Consider the following 20302-nt stretch of genomic DNA (forward strand, 5'->3'; position numbering starts at 1 on the left):
GACTGTCCCCCTGACCTTTTTCTCCTTCTTTAATCCAACCACTTAATCCAATGTAGATGATTATTTGATGGCTTTTACAAAAGACTCCGCATTATAGCTGCATTTATTCTTGTCTTGCTCTCGTGTGAAAGCGTGAGTTAATATGCCTTTCCTTTATAGCCAGTCCCTGAAGAACTACAGAATGGTGAAGGTTTTGGATATGTTGTTGCTTTCCGCCCTGTTGGAGTAACCAACTGGATCCAGACAGTGGTCACATCTCCTGATACCCCAAGATACGTCTTTAGAAATGAAAGCATCCTGCCATTTTCACTGTATGAAGTTAAAGTGGGTGTTTATAATAACAAAGGCGAAGGACCGTTTAGCCCAGTGACAACAGTGTTCTCTGCAGAAGAAGGTATGGAAGGGCTATGATTAGCCATAGGCTATGGCCTTCAACTTAATGATTTTTAGACTTTACAGTGGTGTGAAGTGAGGCACATTTCAGTAGAAATTGTACTTCGGGTTTCGAATTCTAATCTTTTCCTGGGCCAGTGATATGGAGTAAAATAATCTCTCAGGGTGCTGGGCAGCAGTAGCTACAGCTCCTAGTCAGCCAGACAACCACAAGGGTAAACAATGGATATACTTCAAATTATTCTGTACCATGCAACCGTTCTATTTTTCACTTTCAGTACAGTAGTCAATAAATTACAGGAGATACTCAACACTTTATTGTACAATAGGCCTTGTATTAGATGATTTTGCCCAACTGTAGGCTAATGTAAGTGTTCAGAGCCTGTTTAAGGTAGGCTAGGCTAAGCTTTGCTGTTTGCTATATTAGGTATATTAAATGCATTTTCGACTTATGGTATTTTCAAATTAGGATGTGTTTATCGAGATGTAACCCCATCATAAGTCAAGGAAGATCTGTATGTCAGTACCACACTTAATCAACCAATTGTGCTCCAAAAACCCATTTGGAAGTTCTTTGTGACTTCAGATATATTTCTTGAAAAGGAGAATGATTGAAGTCATAGTTAGTAGTCCAGGTAATAAAGATCAACCATGCCTACTTGAAGTGTGAGACTCAATGGATAGTTAGAGGGGGTAATAATTCGTTAAAAATCTGCTTATGAGGAACACATTGAGTTCCAATCTGTGAAGCAGGGAGCAGCACAGCCTTCTACAGCTTTCTTCTTTGGGAGGTAAGATTAAGATATTCTTTTTGAAGTGCCCTAGTCTGAAGTTTTATAGTGGTTCCTAGACCTGAGAAAGAGGTTTTAGCAGGATGGAGAGGGAGGACCAGAAATCTGACATTGGGGAGGTATGGAATATGCAGGTTTGAGGATGGGTTTCACCAGTTCTAGCCGGTACAGATTCATACATACTCCACTCTGGACTCACTCCCTTTCTCTGCCTTTCTGTCCCAGAAAGTAATAGTAAAAATAATAGTAATGTTAGGAGAATCCTATGAAATTGCCATTTTATAGGTCAAAAGCAGCTGAATATTGGCGATCTCATGCGGTTCTAGCTAGTTAGAATGGCAGGAGCTAACATGTATTGGATGCTTACCATCAGCCAGACGTTAACCTAATTTGAATTTTCCAAGGAGGAATGGCAAGTAGGTACTATTGTTATTTCCCACTTACACAGGAGAAAATGGAAGCTTGAGGAAAGAAATTAATGGACTTGCCAAAATCCATACAGACCTATTGAGCTAGTATTTTAACCCGGGGCCTTTGCTCTTGAGTAGTTTGAGCTCATGAAATACGATTTCACGGTATCTCCTCTATCCTCCAAGCCTTACAGTAAATGGAGAAAGTGGGTCCACAGTTGTCATTCCTAAAAACAGTAAGGAGGCTCAATTTTTCATCATACTGTCACCTCCTATTTTTGTTCTCTCTTTCCCCACTGTGTTCTGAGAGAAAAAGAGAACAGGATTTTTAAATTTTTTGCAAAACAAAGAGCTTTTATATGCATAGCCAGACCCCATCTCCAAGAGTTGCTGAGAAGGATTATCATTACAAGGGCCTGTCAGGAGTCTGAGGGGTGATGGCAATTAAATTAACCAGGGAGTTTGGGTAGATGGGGTTGGGGGCGGGCGGCAGTTGGGAAGGAGGGACGGCCAGAGCCTTTTTCTGTCTTCTTGCCTCCTGCACTTTCCTTCTCCTGTTTCCATTCTTGCCACCACTGATGATTTGGTTAAAGGTCTTTCTGTTACAAATGTCAGAAACTGATTCGACTTGTCTTTTAAAAAAGCAGGGGTTTATTGGAAATATACTCTGACCTTTCACTGAATCAAAGAGAGAGGTAAATAGCAAACCTCATGAAGAGCCTTAGTCAGAGAAGCTCTGGGCCCTCAGAAACTTAGGGCTTCTCTAGGGCATCAGGGCTGGATTGATTGGCCTCAAGCCTTCCTCGTTTTTCCAAAGCACGTTTCAAATTCTCAAGAGAAAAAAATCTAATAGGCCCATCCTTGGACCAGGGGTCTATCTTAATATGCATCAGCCATGGCCAGGGAGCAGGAGCCTTTAACGTAGAAATGGATATCGGGGGAGGACGCATCTCTGCTCAGAGCTCCTAAGAGGAAAGAATCACTGTGAGATCCATGAAGCCCCAAGAGTTCTCCATTACAAAGGGGATTTCCTCCTGTGTATTAAGCTCTGTGTGTGCTTATCTCCTCCAGAAGAGTACAGGATCTCATTTAACTTTGCCCCTCTTGTGCGCCTGGCTAGACAAGGCACTCACCAAATGCTTATTGAATAAATGAACTCTGTAGGCCTTGACCTTTATTTGGAAAAACAGAAAATAACATAAAATAGGTAGCACTTGTGGGCATAGGATTTCCCATAGGGACTGTGGGACGGAGAGGAGAGAAATAATGATAGGGAGGAAAGAACCAAGGGAAAAAGGGGAGGAAAGTAGGATACCAAGAAGGGAATGCCAGAGAGGGAGCAAGTTGCTCTGGCTGTTCCGCAAGGAAAAGCCTGTGGCTGTGATGCTCTCTTCCTAGGAAATGGAAAGTGACCAAGACATGGTTCATGTTTTCAAATATTTTTACAGACTATTTGACATTTTCAAATATGTTAAAATGCTTTTTTTAAAAAAATAAGAACGTCAATATATTTTTCTGTTCCCAAACAGAGCCTACAGTAGCTCCATCTCAAGTTTGTGCAAATAGCTTGTCTTCCTCAGAAATTGAAGTTTCTTGGAAGGCTGTTCCTTGGAAGTTGAGCAACGGACACTTACTCGGCTATGAGGTAATGTCTTTTAAAATTAATTAGCTCGTGTAAGTATGTTGCCATGCTACCTTGTCTGCTTTCGTTTAAAAGTCTTCTTAACAATGACATCTTAGCTAAAGTCTGACTTTTGTTCAATTTTATCACCGTATTGTTCTGTGTGACTATCAACGGATATTGAGTTTAACTCAACCAGTTGAATGAAAGTGACTTTAGTTGAGGTATAAAGGAAAAAATAATAATAAAATGAAAGGAAATCATGTATCCTGTGGGCCTAATCTTTAGCTAGTTTGGCTAAAAAATAAGAGTGAGCTCGAAACATAGTATTTAAGTTCACTGGGTATATCTGCTAATAGCTCTTCCGGTGCTTTGTCTTATTTTCTTGGTGGCCTTGTTACTTCTAGGCTCTAGAGAAGTCAGCCTTGTAAAATGTAATTCTTGCCTTCAAATAATTGTCTTTGGTGAAATACGATGAAAGGTCTGAAACGGCATAACACAAGACCAAATGTAATGAAGTGCAGAATAGGCCACACAGAAAGTGGTTGAGGGATGAGTGACCTTGAAAGGTTTCATAAGGCTAGTAAGGTTTAACAGGACTTTAAAGAAAAAATAAGTAAACGTAGAGAAAGTGGAAACATTCCAGGCTGAGCATGGCACATTGAAAGAGTGGAAGGAGTAGAGGTCCATCTGCAGAAGGGGGTTCCTGTGGGGCAGGTGACGGTAGCAGGGTGCAGCGGGGCCAGCTCACAGACGGCTCTGAATGTTAAGAAGAACCATTCTGGACTGGGCCCCACGTTTAGGAGGGAGCAGTTAGAGAAGAGTGGGAGCAGTTGAGCTGAGAGCTGACAAGATAAAAAGCGAAGTCTTAAGAAGGTTTCTGTGACAGTGACACTGTGGTAGCCACAGCTGTGATTTCACCCCGGCCCACAGCCGTCTTCTTAGCAAGCTTCCCTCATGCTTCTAATTCCTGACTCAGTGGTAGGTTTACATGCACGTGTTTGCAGTACAGGACCGTGTACCCTGCCACTTGCCAGCATAACCTCAGTGACTGCACGAGGGTGCCCACTTGCTCAAAGGCAGCTGACCCCATGGGCAGTTAAGCTGAGCTAGTCAGATTCTTGTTTGAAGTATTGAAGCAAGCAGCATAGAGATTGTGTTCAGTGAGCATAATGCAGTGATGTGTCAAATTTAGGACCCAGTTCAGACTTCCCAAGTGAAGGCCATGGGCAGATAGGACAAAGCTGATTTACAGAGATGAGACGGAGCAGACATACTTTCATGCAGCCCTAAAGGATGGAGGAGACAAGGACCCATGGAGCTTGAAGAGCAACATAGAAGAGCTCTCTGACAATTGACCAGTTCTTGAGTTGGCTGGTTTCTTTCTCATTATGTCACCTTGTCCTCCTTTTCAGCCAGCCCCCTTTACATTTGAACTTGAGAGAGTTCCTGGTCCTTGTAACCAAACAAGCAGTGACTTGGATAAATTAAAGATAAAGTAGAGGAAGGATTGGCTAGAGCAGTGATGCTCAAAGGATGCACCATGGGCCACCTTCACCACAATTACCTAAATTTTTGCTGAAGATGAGCCCCCAGAATCCTCCCTGGGCCCACTGAACCCAAACATCTAGGGGTGGGTGTTGTGAAGGTGCATTTTTAGTAAATACCCATAGGGAAACGTCTTCCTGCACATGTATGTATAGGAAGCCCTGGTCTTGACACAGAGACCCTGATCACAGAGCTGTCCAGACTTAAGGAAACCGAAGTGATACTGAAGAAGCAAAACACCACATAAATACAGCAGAGCAACTTGATCAGCATCTTAAAGGAAGCCCAGAACACTTGGATGGAAAATTCCTTTAATTCCCTGACAGTGAGTAGAAGCAGTGAAAGATAGTGGGCAACCAATAGTAGCTCCCCAATGATTAGAGAAATGGCATTGACAGGAACAGTAAGTGTGATGGAAGGAACACAGATGTAAAGGAGCATAATCCTGAGGTCAAACCTGTGCCAGGTCCCAGCTCTGCCACTCACTGTGCTGGAAAAGTTACGTAAATTCTGTGAGCCTCATTTTCCTGCCTGCAGAATGGGAACAATGGGCTTAACCTAATTAGGATTTTGAGAGGATTGAATGAGATTAGGCACCTGTGCTTCTCACAGTTTCTGGCTCATAATAATAAGCAATGAATAAGTGTGAACCATGTCCCAGAAGAATTTTTCCGATATTAATTCATAGATTTCTCCCCAGTAACTATTCTCAAGCAGTTCTTCGACTCCAAGCTCTTTTGCCTCATGAGAGTTTTTGACGGCTATCAAGATGGGGTTGCCTGTGAGATCCCTTCCTTCCTCGCTTTGTTTCCAAAGCTCAAGCCTTTAAGGAGATTATTTCATGTATCCTAGAGGGTGAAGCGAGAGAACATGCCACAGAGGAAAAAATACAAGAGAAGTTTCAGGTGACCTTGGAGGAAACGAAGATCTGTGAGGCTTACAAAATCTCGTGGGTCCCAGAGCTTTCTACCTGGCGGTGCCCAAGTTGGTGGCCAGACCACAGAAGGGAACAGCTGTGCTTCCCACACTCAGCAAGGACTTCTTATTCCCCAAGCATGGCAGAACTGCTGGGCCTAAAGGGATCAGACCAATGTAACAGTAAGTTATCTTGGCCAGGCTTTGGGAAGGGAGCCCCAGGAGTGATTGAAGTCAAATTTTCCATTAGCTGAGCAGGATATGAAATTCAGTGTTAAATCAAATTTACTTAAAGAAAATAAATGAGCACATTTTGCCTCCCTCCAACAGCAGACTGAAGTACACATCCCCCATTCATAACTTTGTCCTTTACAAACTGTATGATAGGATAATCATTTCTCACCTGGTTGTAGCTTGTGACGTAGTTAAGAGAAATAAGCAAGAGACTATATATAAATGGGCTTTGTGGGCTTCCAAGCACCACAGGAATGTTACCAGTCACTGGCAATTGTTTTGACAGCTTGGGGGCACGTAGATGCTGACTTTAGAATATATCAGTTTAAGCTGATCATGAGTCATCCAGATATGCATACTCTCTAAGAAAGTAGAATTATACCACTGTGGCTCAGGTCAGGAAAGAGAGGTTGATTGAACAAGAGAGAAAACCAAAGAATCCAAGTAGTGCCATTGTAGTATCTCATGAAGTCCACACCATTTTTGAATTAGACAAACCTGCCTTCAGATCCACTGGGACAGAATATAAGCTCCACCAGCGACAGGGGATTCTGCCTGTTTGTTCACTGATGTATCCCAAGTGCCAAGAGTTGTATCTGGCACACAGGAGGCAGGCAAAAATTTCATGTTGATTGAATAAATGCAATTTTGGCTCCATTATCTTACTGCTATCTGGCTTTGAGCACATTACGAATGCTCTCCAAGGCCCAGTTAAAACAGTAAATAACTCTCAGCATCACTGGAGAAACTTTAAGTGAGATAAAGCAGCCATTGTGAAAATGGCCCAAAGAGACTTTGGGAGCTTCTCCTTTTCTGTTTTGAATATTGGGCGTTGGGATAAGATTTCATTGAAAGGGGAAATTTGAAAACCAGTGAAGTAATACAGAAACACTTAGCACAATCTGAGTATGGGACTCAGTGCTGTTGTTTGTGTTGCTACTGGTGTTGACGTTAGGTGGGGGGCAAAAAGATGAGGGGCGATGAGCATATGGGACTTGGCTTGAAATTAATGATGACATCTTGCCTATCTGTGTAAAGAGTAGCAAATTTAACATCCAAATGGAGCCTGAATACAGTATTGAAAGGAAACAACTAGTGAAAGTTTGTTCCCCAAGTGCTTGGTATGTATGAAAAGAAAGAAACAAACTCAGGGAAAGGTATACTAATTGGGGCAACTTAAGATATAATTTATATAATTATGCCAAGATAAAAATATGTATTTTCATAGTCTCGATAATGATTTAAACAGTAACCTGGAAGAATAAATGACTTGGCAGAGTATTTAACTATCAGGCACGTGGCTAGCTTTGTGGGTTGCAATTTCCCCAGTGTGGCTTTACAACTGTTAATAGCACCTGTTTCCCTCTCATCTCATCATGTGCCACGTGGCATGCTGAGCACACATCATCTTTAGCATCTAGACTAATTTTCTTTCTGATTTGACCAAGTAGTCGTCGAGGAGCTCATTTCCCTGGGTTCCAATTTATTTCACCTTCTAAGCCGCAACACTCAGGCTCAGATCTTTTCTTGTGCCCTTTGCATAGGAACAAGAGATATGTACAGACAAGATAAAGAGGATGCAGATGATTTAAGTTCATGGGTAGTGGGTGCCTGAGGAACAAAAGCTCCAAAGTTCTAGCTTGGTATATACAGTCCATTTCTTTAAAGTCATTTTGTGTCTTGAGAAAATAAAACTTGGGAGAATGATCTTGATAAGTGATGGAAACAAAAATCTATACTTGTGAAATACCACAGGTAAACATATTTGTGGAACTGTTGCAGGAGGGGGGACCCCTTCCAGGGCCCAGAGTGGGCTCTTGTCTAACACTCAGAAATGAAGTGTCCAGAGAAACACACGTGCTGACAAAGCAAATGACTTTATTGGGAAGGGGCTCCCGGGTGGAGAGCAGCAGGGTAAGGGAAGCCAGGCGAACTGCTCTGCCCACGTGGCTCGCAGTCTCGGGTTTTATGGGAATGGGGTTAGTTTTTGGGTTGTCTCTGGCCAGTCACTTTGACTCAGGGTCCTTCCTGATGGCGCGTGCATCGCTCGGCCAAGATGGATTCCAACGAGAAGGATTCTGGGAGGTTGGCAGGACATCTGGGCTGGCGTCTCCTCTTTCCTTGTGACCTTTCCCGAATTATTCCGGTTGGTGGTAGCTTGTTAGTTCTGCATTCCTTACCAGGACCTCCTGTTGAAGATAACTCATGCAAGTGGTTACTGTGGTGCCTGACCGGGGCAGGCCGTTTCAGTCAGTGTTTCCCCGGGAGGGGAGGCGAGGGGGAGTTGTAGATTTTTTTAAAATGTTTGGCAGCGAAATAGAACTTGGGTGGGGGGGAGGGGAACATACTAGATTTATTTTTTTTAACGTGTAGCGGGGGAACATAACTAAAAATGTGTACAGAAGGCCAAACTAAAACTTCACTGGTACCTCTGTCCTACCTCCTGTTCTAAACAGCTGTACAGAATGTGTTTAGCGCCTAACATTTGAGTTAGAATGGAAAAAGACGTCAAATATTTGAATACTTTTTTGAGAATACGAAAATCCTACTGGAAGAAACAAAGACATATGGAGAGAGTCTAATTCCTTACTATCAGGCAGAGAATTAACTTCACTCTAGAACGAGTCACATGTACGTAGGAAAATTGGATAGAGACAATTCAGGCCCATTTAAATAAACAGGAAGGCAGCAAAAATGAATTGAGTAAATAAAATGCAGACTTTCTGGAGGTGGTGGAAGGATTTGTTATGCTGGAGGGAGCAGTACGTATGTGTGTGAGAGCCACCCAAACAAAGCTGGGTTTGTTATTAGGCAGATATAGTCCCTACCAGACTGCGCCTCAGCATTGAGGGATCCAGGGGAGTAAATATCGCAGCCTCTCTCTCCTCCCACCGGCCCGTCTCCTGGCTTCTCTGTTTCTGAATTCAGGTTCGCTGCTCTCCTCTCAAAAGCCAGTACTCAAGAGACAAGTGCTGGTAGGAACGGAAAAGTCGCTTTATTCAGGAGGCCAGCAAACTGGGAAGATGGCGAACTTGTGTCCAAAAACCAACTCTGAAGATTCTGCTCGACCATGAAAGTTTTTAAAGGGAGAATCATTTGGGGAGGAGTTCAGGGTCTTCATTTATCTTCCACTGTGGGCAGACTTTCTTCTGATTGGTTGGTGGTGAGGTAAACAGGGCTGTGCTCCAGGAATCTTGGGCTCAGGCTGAAGTTACCATCCTCCGCCTGGGCGGGGGCCTTAGTTCCTGCAGAAGAACTCAAAGGTATTGTTACCTATATTCCTTGACGTGGAAGCAGGACCCTGCGCCTCCACTCCCGCCCCATGCACTATTATTTCTTGCCCGCTTCTCCTTTGTTTTTGTATTCCCTCCCTTCCCTGATAAGCAGTTATTTGAATCTGCCCTTTGGAACTCAGGGTAGGTCACGGAGGCTAAATGAAGCCTGTTTCCTGCAAACAAGAAACAGGGTATACAGAAAGGATTTGTACTGGGAGGGCCCTAGAGGGTCCCGCTCCATTTCCTCTCCATCCAGTGAGAAGCCAGAGGGTCAGCGAGCTTGGTGTGTAATTCACATAGGTCAGCCCTCCAGGGACTGAGAGCCCAGTAAAGAAGAGTAGGAGGTAGATCTGGATTTGTCTTCTAAAACCTGTCCAATGCATTTGCCTGCCTGATATTTATTGAAATGTGTTTCGTCTAGCAGCTAAGATGAAATATTTGTCTTCCTGAAAATCTGTAAGTATACACAAAATTATTTCAGTCTATTCTGACTAAATACCTGTACTTTAATGGCTAAAAAAGGTGCCATTTTTCAATATATTATTTTTATAAACTGCATTTCATTTTAAGGTGAAGTGAAATCTCTGATGCCGTGATGTGAAGGACTCCTCACCGCAGGGACATTAGTTTTTGGAATAACCAAATTCCTTGCAGAAATAGAGATAGCATTTTAAATCCTAACGTTCCTCAAGTTTGCTTCTGTTTACTTACCGAGATAAAAATATATTAGCTTATGAAAGCGTATTATGGTTCTGAAGAAAAAATTATTATCTCATCAAGAAACTGGAGTCCCAGTGTTTTATAGACACATAGAATATTAGGACTTGAGTAACTAGCTTGGTGAATTAAGGAAAAAAAAAAAATCTTCCTCTCTGCTCTATCCACAAAACAGTTCTGACATCAAAAATGTGGGGTTCTTTCTCTACACCAACCAGTTCTCTGACACCAGCTGGGTGTCCTAAAATTCAATTCAATTTTGACCCTCTGTACCTAGAGTTAGCTTCAGATCCTACAAGTTGAGGGTTCAGTCCCACAAGACTGCCCTGCCCCGCCGCCACACACACACAAACATCAGATGCCAGTCACAAGTCCAGCCCTCCTCTGATCAACGGAGGGGTTCCCACAACCCCCTCCTTGGGTTTGATAACTTGCTAGAATGGCTCACAAAACTCAGGAAAGCACTTTACTTACCGTTGTCCATTTATTGTAAAGGATACAACTCAGCAACAGCTAAATGGAAAAGGTGTTTAGGCCAAGGTATGTGGGAAGGGGCACAGACCTTCCATGCCCTCTCCGTGCCCTCCACTCTCCCAGCACCTCAATGTGTTCACTTACTTGGAAGCCCTTCTAACCTCTTCAGTTAGGTTTTTTTAATGGAGGCTTCACTGCATAGGAACGATTGATTAAATCATTGACCGTTAGTTAACCAAATTAAATCAACCTCCAGCCTTGTGTCAGGAGGTGGGCCTGAAAGTTCCAACCCTCTAATCACAAGGTTGGTTACCCTGGCAGCCAGTCTCCATCCTGAAGGTACCCAGGAGCCCAAAGCCACCAGATGTCTCATTAGCATACAAAAGACACTTACCACTTCTGAGATTCCACGGGTTTGGGGGGAGCTGTGTGCAGAGACCAAATACATATTTCTTATGTGTCTCTGTGGTGGGAAGGAGGGAGGCATTTTTAAACTGCCTGTGTTTAAGTCATTCAAGAATTCGCCAATATTGGGTCCTTAGTGTGTACAAGCTTTGACCCAAGCGGCAGAGCTATGGTGATGACCAAGACAAACCTGCCTCCAGAACATGATTCCACCTTAGCATTCGCCCCTCCTGCTGTCTTCTGTGCCAGGGAATGCAGTTGCTGGCACTGGCGCACACTTGCACTAGCAAACCAAGGCAGGGTGACCCGCTACTGATGGAGAGAGTGGCCTGTGTCTCTCAGGCCGGGTGATGAAAAAGTGTTAGGAGCCACAATTCAGTCTTAATCACTTTCTCCTTTGGAGTGGATTTACCTTTTATTTTTCCTCCCTCTGAACTCAGAGTGAATCTACAACATGAAAATATCTGCGTTTCTTCGGTTCTGGAAAATTCTGAGACATTTTCTCTTTTATTGTTGCCTTTTCCTTAACCTCTCCTTCTGGAACTCTGGTTGGAAAATTTCATTCATCCTCAGTGTTTCTTAACTTGGCTTTCATAATTTTTCTTTCCTTCTCCATGTTCTGGATTTATTCATTCTGTCTTCTACCTTCCAGTCTTCAGCTCAATCCTAGCACTGATTTCTTTTTTACTATTGTATTTTTCAGGTGTCAGAATTCTACTTGATATTTTGTAGATTCGCCCCATCTTTTTTCTTTGTCTCCTATTCTTGCATTATAAATTTAGTCCCTTCTTTGGTAAATTTGAACATTTTAAATATACTTATTTTAAGATCCATTTCACCTAAGCGTATAATAGCCAGTCCCCTGTGGTCCAGTCTGCTGACTTTCTTTCTTGTTAGCAGGGTTCTTCATGTGCTTTGTAATATTTCTGTCTCTGCTCATCTTTTGTAGATGCTGCCTTCATGTTCTGTCAATGTTATATTAACTCTTTTCTGCACAATTATATTTTCAGAGTTTGTTCCTTCAGCCTGGACATGTTTCCTTTCTTCATCCCTGTATTGTGGTTGTGCCTATAAAATCCAAATTAGTGTGGAGTTATATTCTGCCCTCTCAAGTGTACAACTTTTACCATTTAAACCCAGAACACAACTGAGAGGAAAAATGGCGTCTTTACTTCTTGGCTTTTTCCTCTATTAAAAAAAAAAAAAACAACAAACTATCCTCATATAAATATTTTTGAACAGAATTTTATAGAACATAACTGATTTATTACTTACATAATAAAAAATATCTATCCTTGTATAAATATTTTTGAACAAAATTTTTATAGAACATAACTGATTATTACTTGGAAATATGTATGTCACTGCTTTATTTCTTTATGCTTTAGTTATATGCATATTTATTCAACTTTTAAAGTAAAGCTATTTAAGAAGATTATATAATAAATTTGAACTAATATCATGCTCAATTTTGGCACTAATTTTCTCTATGTTTAAATATTTCTAATACCTGTCAGCACTGAGATCTAAAAATAAATCTCTCATTCTGATACATGGAGATTGGTTAAAGAACTTCAGAAACAAACTGCTATCAAGAGCTTTCAAGCACCTTCTATGAACTGATTTATAAAAGATAATCCATATGCCAATTGAAACTTATTTTTATTTCTTCTTTAAATCAGTCTCCTAAGGAATGATTTCTTAGGCAACTTATATTGAAGTAATTTGAATACAGAAAGGATGGCGCACGGATGGAAACCTAACAAGAGACCAATGTGTATCACAGGATGATCTTGATTGAGTTACTTGACTTCTCCCTGCCTCTGCCATTCCGTGTGTTGAGTGACAATTATTAAAGCTCATAATTATGTGATCTTTTTCCCAGTCTATGCTATATCCTAGGCCACAAGTTTTCAGGCTGACTACAGTGTTTTATTTTAATTATCGATTATGTGTCATTCTTAGTTTAATAACTAGACAATGCTTTAAAGAGCAGGGAGCGTCTTATCATTGTGGAGTCATCTAAACCTAAGCAATACCTCCGTTGTTTACAGTTGGTGAATTTAGAATGTATGTGAGTTTTCGGTATCCATTAACAATTTGCTGGGTGTGGCTTTATAAAAGACAGTTTGGCATGTTATCTTTAATTAATGAATAAAATCTATGTGGTGTTCTTTGATAATGGTAAATGGTATCTGTCATATATGTGGATTTTTTTGCTAATTTATATTTGATGCTTTAAAGTTGTAGGAGGTGCATATTCAATTTAGTCCTAATTATTTGGGTTTACGTCCTCCTTTCACGGTTTTTCTGAAAACTAATAACTTCTTTCCAGGGAAAACGCACATATACACATACATGAGCCCAGCATTTTGCATGAATTTAAGGGGGCCTTGATAGCAATATAAATATACATGCATAATATACACACACATATATACATGCACATATATAGGGAAAATATTGATCTGGCGTGATATTAATATGCTAATTTGGGATTATTATTGAAAAACCTGAGATTTTATATTTTGCTGCTAATCTTTTTTAAAGAAATAATTTTATAGTTGCTCATTTTTTTTAAAGTAACTTTAGGTGTATTTTTCTCAGAGGCCTGAAATGGGTTTACCCTAGGCAACCCATAAACACGTTTTGTTTAGCCCACAGACAAATGGGGCCAACTCTAAATTTGGGACATTTCACATTAAAATCAGGATTTTTGCTTTCTTTTAAAAAAAGACCTGTAAACACTGGGTCCATCTTCCCCCCGTCGACCAGAGCTGCGTAGAGGCTCCATTACGAAGATGGAACGTGCCTGTCTCCTTTGCCGCAGTTCCCACACGTCTCTACTGCCTTCATGACTCTGATGGCTGAGCATCGATTGCCGTTTTCATTTTGCCCAAGGAGCCGTTTACTTACAGAAATTATAGAAATGGTTTCCTGTTTTCATATTTTGCTATCGAAGTAGAAAAATGAAAGTCAAACCAAAAGGGCAAAGACTGCAAGAAAAACAGGAAAGTGCCTATTTCTTTCTTTTTTTAAAAAATAAATTTATTTATTTAATTTATTTATTTTTGGCTGTGTTGGGTCTTTGTTGCTGTGCGCAGGCTTTCTCTACCTGCGGTAAGCGGCGGCTACTCTTCGTTGCGGTGTGCAGGCTTCTCATTGCGGTGGCTTCTCTTGCTGCGGAGCACGGGCTCTAGGCTCCCGGGCTTCAGAAGTTGTGGCATGTGGGGTTCAGTAGTTGTGGCACGCGGGCTCAGTAGTTGTGGCGCATGGGCTTAGTTGCTCTGCGCCATGTGGGATCTTCCCGGACCAGGGCTCGAACCCGCGTCCCCTGCATTGGCAGGCGGATTCTTAACCACTGCGCCATCAGGGGAGCCCCAAGTGCCTGTTTCTTTAGGAAAGTAAAAAATATGTACTCAGTCTGCTTTATGTATTTGTGTTAAGTGTCCAGCCCCTGCTTTAGACGGTCAGATGGTGATATCTGGTCTCAGCACGAGGAATAGTTGCACTTTTCATGAGCCATTTGTTTGGTGGTTTTGTTGCTGTTTTTATTTTATGAAGGATCCAAACTGTCTAGCAAAGCATAGCAGGACTTTATAGCATAAATTGGAGTTCCCCGGGGAACGTGTCTTATTATTGTATTTTTCTACTTTTATTTCTTTATTTTATCAAATACTCTGAAAACTTTTTTGTATTTTTATACTGTAAATGTATATATCTTTATAAGCAGTCTCAGATCATTTTGCACAGTTCACAATAATGAAATACAAGTAAAACATTTCAATACATCCATAAATTAACCTATGTTACCTGCCTTCCTCGTCTCTGCAGCAGCTCTGCATACTCAGGGGTCTTGGTGACACTTGGCCATCACTGTAGGACAAGTCAGTGGCCAGCTGGCTTTTCAGTGGTCTTTGCTCTGACAGGTCACTTTCTTCACAGAAGGCATCTTCACCATCCATCAGAGTTTAAGCATAGCTGCCAGCCTTCCAGCGTTGAGCCTGAGCCAGGTTGATTAGGGTCTGAGAAGGAGGGGCAGCTCACTCTGTTAGAAATGTAGATTTTTTTCCTTCATTTTCCCATTTATAAAGCTATGGGCTAGTAGCATGTAGCACTTACTGTCTTTGATTTATCTGGTTTATTTGTGTACTTATTATCTGTCTCCCCCGGGAGTCCCTTTTCTTTCACGTCTGTGGCACAGAGCCTAATGCAGCACCTAGCACATAGTAGGTCCTTAAAAACTACTTGTGGAACAAATGATAAAGTAAATAAATCACAGTGCCCATTTTAATAAAAATCACTTAATTTAAAGGATGCTGTTTTATCAATCTTTGTCATCTTTTTATGTTTTCTGTCCACCAGGTGCGGTATTGGAATAATGGAGAAGAGGAATCATCAAGCAAACTGAAAGTGGCAGGAAATGTGACATCGGCCAGACTCCGTGGCTTGAAGAGCAACTTGGAATATTACACGGCTGTCCGGGCTTTCAACAGTGCTGGTACCGGTCCCTTTAGTGCCACGGTTAATGCAACCACCAAGAAAACTCGTATGTATCTTCTGATTTTTTTAACGTCAAAAAAATACTTTGCATTTAAAATGGTAGCCTTCTTTATCATTTTAGATGGACAACCCAAGTCAGTAAGCCCAATGAATGATGTAAACCCAACTCTAATCCCTTGTAAACTCAGAGGCACTCATACATGTCTTCCTGATACCCCTAAATCTTCAGTTAGAAACCCCATGTGAAAATGAATGTGCACCTTTTGAAAAATTTTAGAGTGGGATGTTTAGTCAAGTCCATCCACTTTTCTTTTAAACTGTGATCCAGCTAATTGGTTTATTTCATGTATTTTTAGTTCTCCAAAGCTTGAGGATTTTTGATAAGCATGAATAACTTAAAGTTCAGGCCAAAGAATCAAGAGTGATGTTTTTCTTCTTTTCTTTCCTACTTATTCAAAAGAGGGCAATGCACAGTAAAGATGTTGGTTCACATGAATATATTGATATTTTTAAAAATCTGACCAGAGATGTCAGTCAGTGTTGCCTTCAAAGCTGAGTCTTTGTTAGCTGTGTATTCACAGGTACATTCACAAGCACCAATTATGAGCTATACATTAAGCTGGCTTTAAATTAGGCTACAGAAAAATCAGTGATTTGCAATTTTGTAGTCTTTCGTATATATTTCCGTGAAACTGATAGCACCAGTGTATATTTAGTTATTGTATTGTATTGCTACTTTCTCACAATGCAACCATTTGAATTACTCTTGTCATTATCGTCATAGCTAATAGCAATTGAGAACATTTTATGTTCACATGCTTTACATGTATTCCCACACCTAAACTTCATACCTACCACATGAGGTAGGTGTCATTTTTACTTCTTTTTGAAAGATGAGGAATGTGGGCATGACAGGATTAACTTTAATTTTAAAATAATGGTGCAGTAAAACAATTTTTCTTCTTAATTTATTTTCAAAATTAATTAACCCTGTAAAAATGTTTTTTTAACTGGCCCTATATGGGAATGAGACAGTTATTTTTGCTTGACTACCAATTTCATTAATGCATTTCTATTTGCATATATAATTCCCAAACTTTCGTGAGAACATACGTTGGCTGGCTAAAATTGCTAAGAACAACAGTAGTATAAAATCTAATTTTATTGCTAGTGTTATTTATGGGTAAGTTAAAATACATATAAAACACAATTCTACTATGGATTTTCATTAACCAGTGTTAGTTTGATCAGGAAAGTTCATATTTTTACCTTTGTATTATCTATTGAAAAGAGAGTTTGGAGAGAAAGTTTTGCAACCAAACATTTTAATCCCTTTAAGTAGCATATATTTACAAGCAACCAACTAATGTGGTAATTAATTATCCTTCACTAATTATTAGGAGAAGCCTGACACCATCTCTTATTTATAACACATGTTTGGGGTTAGACCAAGGAGCGTGTAGGTTTGGCAATAAACTGAAAATATTCTGCGTTTAGAACTTTTCGCTCAATATGTTTGGTATTCCCAGTAGCGCTTCTGAATTAGTAAGATTTAAATATACATCATTATTATATGTTCAAAGCACAGCATCAATCAAAAATTCTGATTGCACTGATGCATGCAAACAAGTTTATCTGGCTCTTTCCTCTGACTTAATAATTGATGTGATTACTCGCTAAGAAATTATGATTGTAAAAGACTGTGGGACATCATCATGGAATCAGTGAAGAGCTTAGTGAATGGGTTAGACAGAAGGAAGAGACTGGTTATAAATCGATGGGAATTTCATGGTAATGTACACTGAGTGAAATAGAATTAAAAAAAAGCAAAACCCTTTAAAATTTAAATATAGCATATAAATACCCAATCTAAAGTAGGAATTTGTGGGTTACAGTAACGATGGTGATTATGATTTTAATGACTAACGCTTACAGAGCAATTTCCAGTCTCTGTTCTAAGTATGTTTCATGTATTGAGTCTTAATTCTCACAGCAACACCGTGACTTGGAAACTATTAGTAGTCTCACTTTAGAGACGAGGATGCGGCAGCACTTAGAGGTTATATAACTTTCCTGAGATCACAGAGTAAGTAGCAAGAGAGCCGTACAAATCCAGACATAGTCTTAACCACTGTGCTAGCCTCTCTTTCAACCATATAATTAGAATGTTCATGTCATATATAACACCAGTATTTATTGGGATTTTACTCTGTGTTTAGGAAGCAGGTAAGGTGATCAAAGATAGACAGGGCTTCTGTGCTCATGGACCTGGAGTCTCATGGGAATTCCAGTAATTGAACAAAATCTCCCCTGCAAATGATACATTCCTATCGCCCCAATTTAACTGGAGTCTGCATGTGGGGCTGTAGGTGTTATTAAAGAAAGTTTTCCTACTTTGAGTGGGAAATTCATAGAGATAATTAAAATCCCTAATTATTCTAAGATTGTGTATAAAGACCATTGTTAAGTTTTAAATTTTACATTCATAATTTTTCTAATGTACCAAAATACAAGTAAGACAATCTTTTAAAACTATTTCTAATATTGTTTTACTGGCAGCTCTTAATAGTCATACTAACGTTTGACATGGTGTTAGCTTTAAATCCTAGTTACGAATTTTAATAAGGCTTTTGTGATTATCACTGTGAAGAGAATTATTGTCATGCTTCAGGCATAAAGAACGAAGATAACATCTTTGAGTCTTTGCTTGCTATCTGTCTTCCCCTCTGGATTGTAAACTTTATGGGGAAAGAAAGAGTCCTTCTGTTTCTGTTCACCCAGCCCCAGTGCCCAACCTGGCACTGGGAGCCACTCATTAAATGTTTAATCGGTAGCTAGATAGATGAATGAAATCTAAAGAAGCAGGCCAGCCTGAAGTACTGTTATTAATCCCATGTACTTCCTCTTGACTGAACATGGTGAATTCAGAACACTTACTGGAGTCCTTCACCATCTTACTTAAAATATGCAAGTTTCATGTACTTGTAATCATGGAATTCTGTATGCGAGGCTTTACATCCATACAGATCTTGGGTGATATTTTTGATTAATGTAAATAATACAAGGATTCTCAGGCTAAGTACTGTAGCTTCCATTAAACACTTAATTTTTGATATCCAAATACTTGTGTTTTTTTTAAAGCATTTCTAAGTTAAACACTAATTAGCCTCTTTAAGTAATCAAAGATGGATTTTTGTTACTTGCAACCCAAAGAGAGCTAACTCTTAAGAACATCTTTTATCTAAAGGCACTGATGAGGAAAAATTGCAGATAGCATATAAATGATGAAATGGAACGGCTTCTAAAAGGAAACATACTGAGAAGTTTATGTTCGGAGATTGCAGGAAAGAATGTGGAGGGCAAATATTCTGCTTTGTATGACTGAAAAGTCAAGTGGTAATTGTGGCTTTCAGTATGGATAAATTTAGCACTCAACATCCTCAATAATCACCTAACATCTCAAATTGATTATTTCTAAAACTAAGTTCTTTAAGTCATCCACCCCATTTAAAACCTGGCCCTTCTACAATATCAATATTCCCCATCTTGGTAAATTCAGTCCCGTTGTTGCAGTTGCTCATCCACAGAAATTTTGGGGTCACCCTCAACTCTTCTGTTTCTCTTATACCCTACACCTGGTCCAGAATCTGCCTTCTACAAGAATCTGCCACTTCTTAAGGCATTCACGGCAGTCGCCCTGGTACAAGTTGGCACAACCCTCACATGGATCAGGGCAGTGGCCCTTTATCATTCAGCCCCTCTGCCTTTGTCTCCCTCAGGCCAGAGTGGTAGTGATGATGTCGCTTCTCTGCTCAGAACCTTCCAGTCACTTCCCATCCCACTCCAGATAAACGCTAAATCCTTAAAATGCCCAACAAGACCTTTACAATCCGTCCTGAAATCCTACTTAGACTCATTTCCTACTATTTTCTACCCGCTCCTTCCACCTTCCTTTCAGGCGCTCTGCATTTGCTGCCCCCTCTCCCCCGAAGGCTGTTCCTCCAGATGCCCAAGTGGGACTCTCCCCTATGCTCACGTGTAACCTCAGTGCCACCTGACCGCCGTATGTAAAAGTACAGCCCCTCATTTCCCGACACTCCCTGTCTCCTTTGCTGCTTTATTCTTGGGCATCGCACTTAGAGCCACCACCCATGCTATAGCATGTTCGTAATTATTTTATTGTTGTCTCACCAGCCTGCTTTGACTGAAGGCCAAACTCCTTCAGGGCAGAGATTCTGCCTGTTTTCCTCATTACTCTATCCCCAGAGCTCTGTCTTCAGTGTCTCAGTACTCACAGTTGGTGCCCTGTAAGTATTTATTAAACAATCGAGACTCTCTTCATCTCTTGGCTCTGTTCCATGGTGGCATCATTCTCACCAGGTCCCCTCTTCAGAGTAACAGTATTGCCATTAAGCACCTCAAAGCCTATTCCTGTCAACTGAGCATGCTGGGAAAAGGGCCAGCTCCTTCCTGATGCCTCCACTCAGAGCCAAGGAGGGGTCTTGGCTCTTCTAGAGCCAGTTTTTGTGGCAAGTAGGTGGAAACCCTTGATTGGCCTGGCCTGCATCACATGCCCAGATTCTCCCCTAGAACAAGAGAATCCTATTTTGTAATGCCTTCACCAATGATTATACATGAGTATCTACTTGAGAAAATAGTGATATTAAATGGTGAAATCAGTTTTTCATTTGAGTGTTTGCATTTCCAAATGGAATGTTCATCCATGTAGGTTGAGCCAAAATTAATTGTCTGAATTTAAGGAAAACAATTAAGTGTATCCTCAGGAAATGAAAAGGAAATATGAATAAAACAAGCCCTGAAAGAATGTGAGTCAATATTTCAGAGGTTTTTGATAATAAAATGAATATTCCTGCCTCAAACACCTAATGTAGAAGTTTTCAAGTTTTCAAAGGTACGATTTCATTATATAATCATCCACTCTAAGTTAAGAGTCAGGATACATATCAGTGCAAGGTTTCCCAAATTTTAGATGGTGATCTGCCTTCTCAATTTTTG

The 20302-nt window shown here is 40.6% G+C and overlaps 1 protein-coding gene across 1 annotated transcript in view; it reads left to right on the forward strand.

The window, feature by feature from the left end:
• Positions 1 to 20302, forward strand: part of CNTN3 (contactin 3) — a 310295-nt gene that overhangs the window by 278072 nt on the left and 11921 nt on the right. Inside the window, exons 18-20 of the mRNA XM_068557391.1 lie at positions 160 to 394; positions 3124 to 3239; positions 15149 to 15332. Coding sequence (XP_068413492.1) covers positions 160 to 394; positions 3124 to 3239; positions 15149 to 15332 — 535 coding nt within the window. The remainder of the gene's footprint in view (positions 1 to 159; positions 395 to 3123; positions 3240 to 15148; positions 15333 to 20302) is intronic.

The sequence above is a fragment of the Eschrichtius robustus genome, chromosome 12 (genome assembly GCF_028021215.1).
Source record: "Eschrichtius robustus isolate mEscRob2 chromosome 12, mEscRob2.pri, whole genome shotgun sequence".
Lineage (NCBI taxonomy): Eukaryota > Metazoa > Chordata > Mammalia > Artiodactyla > Eschrichtiidae > Eschrichtius > Eschrichtius robustus.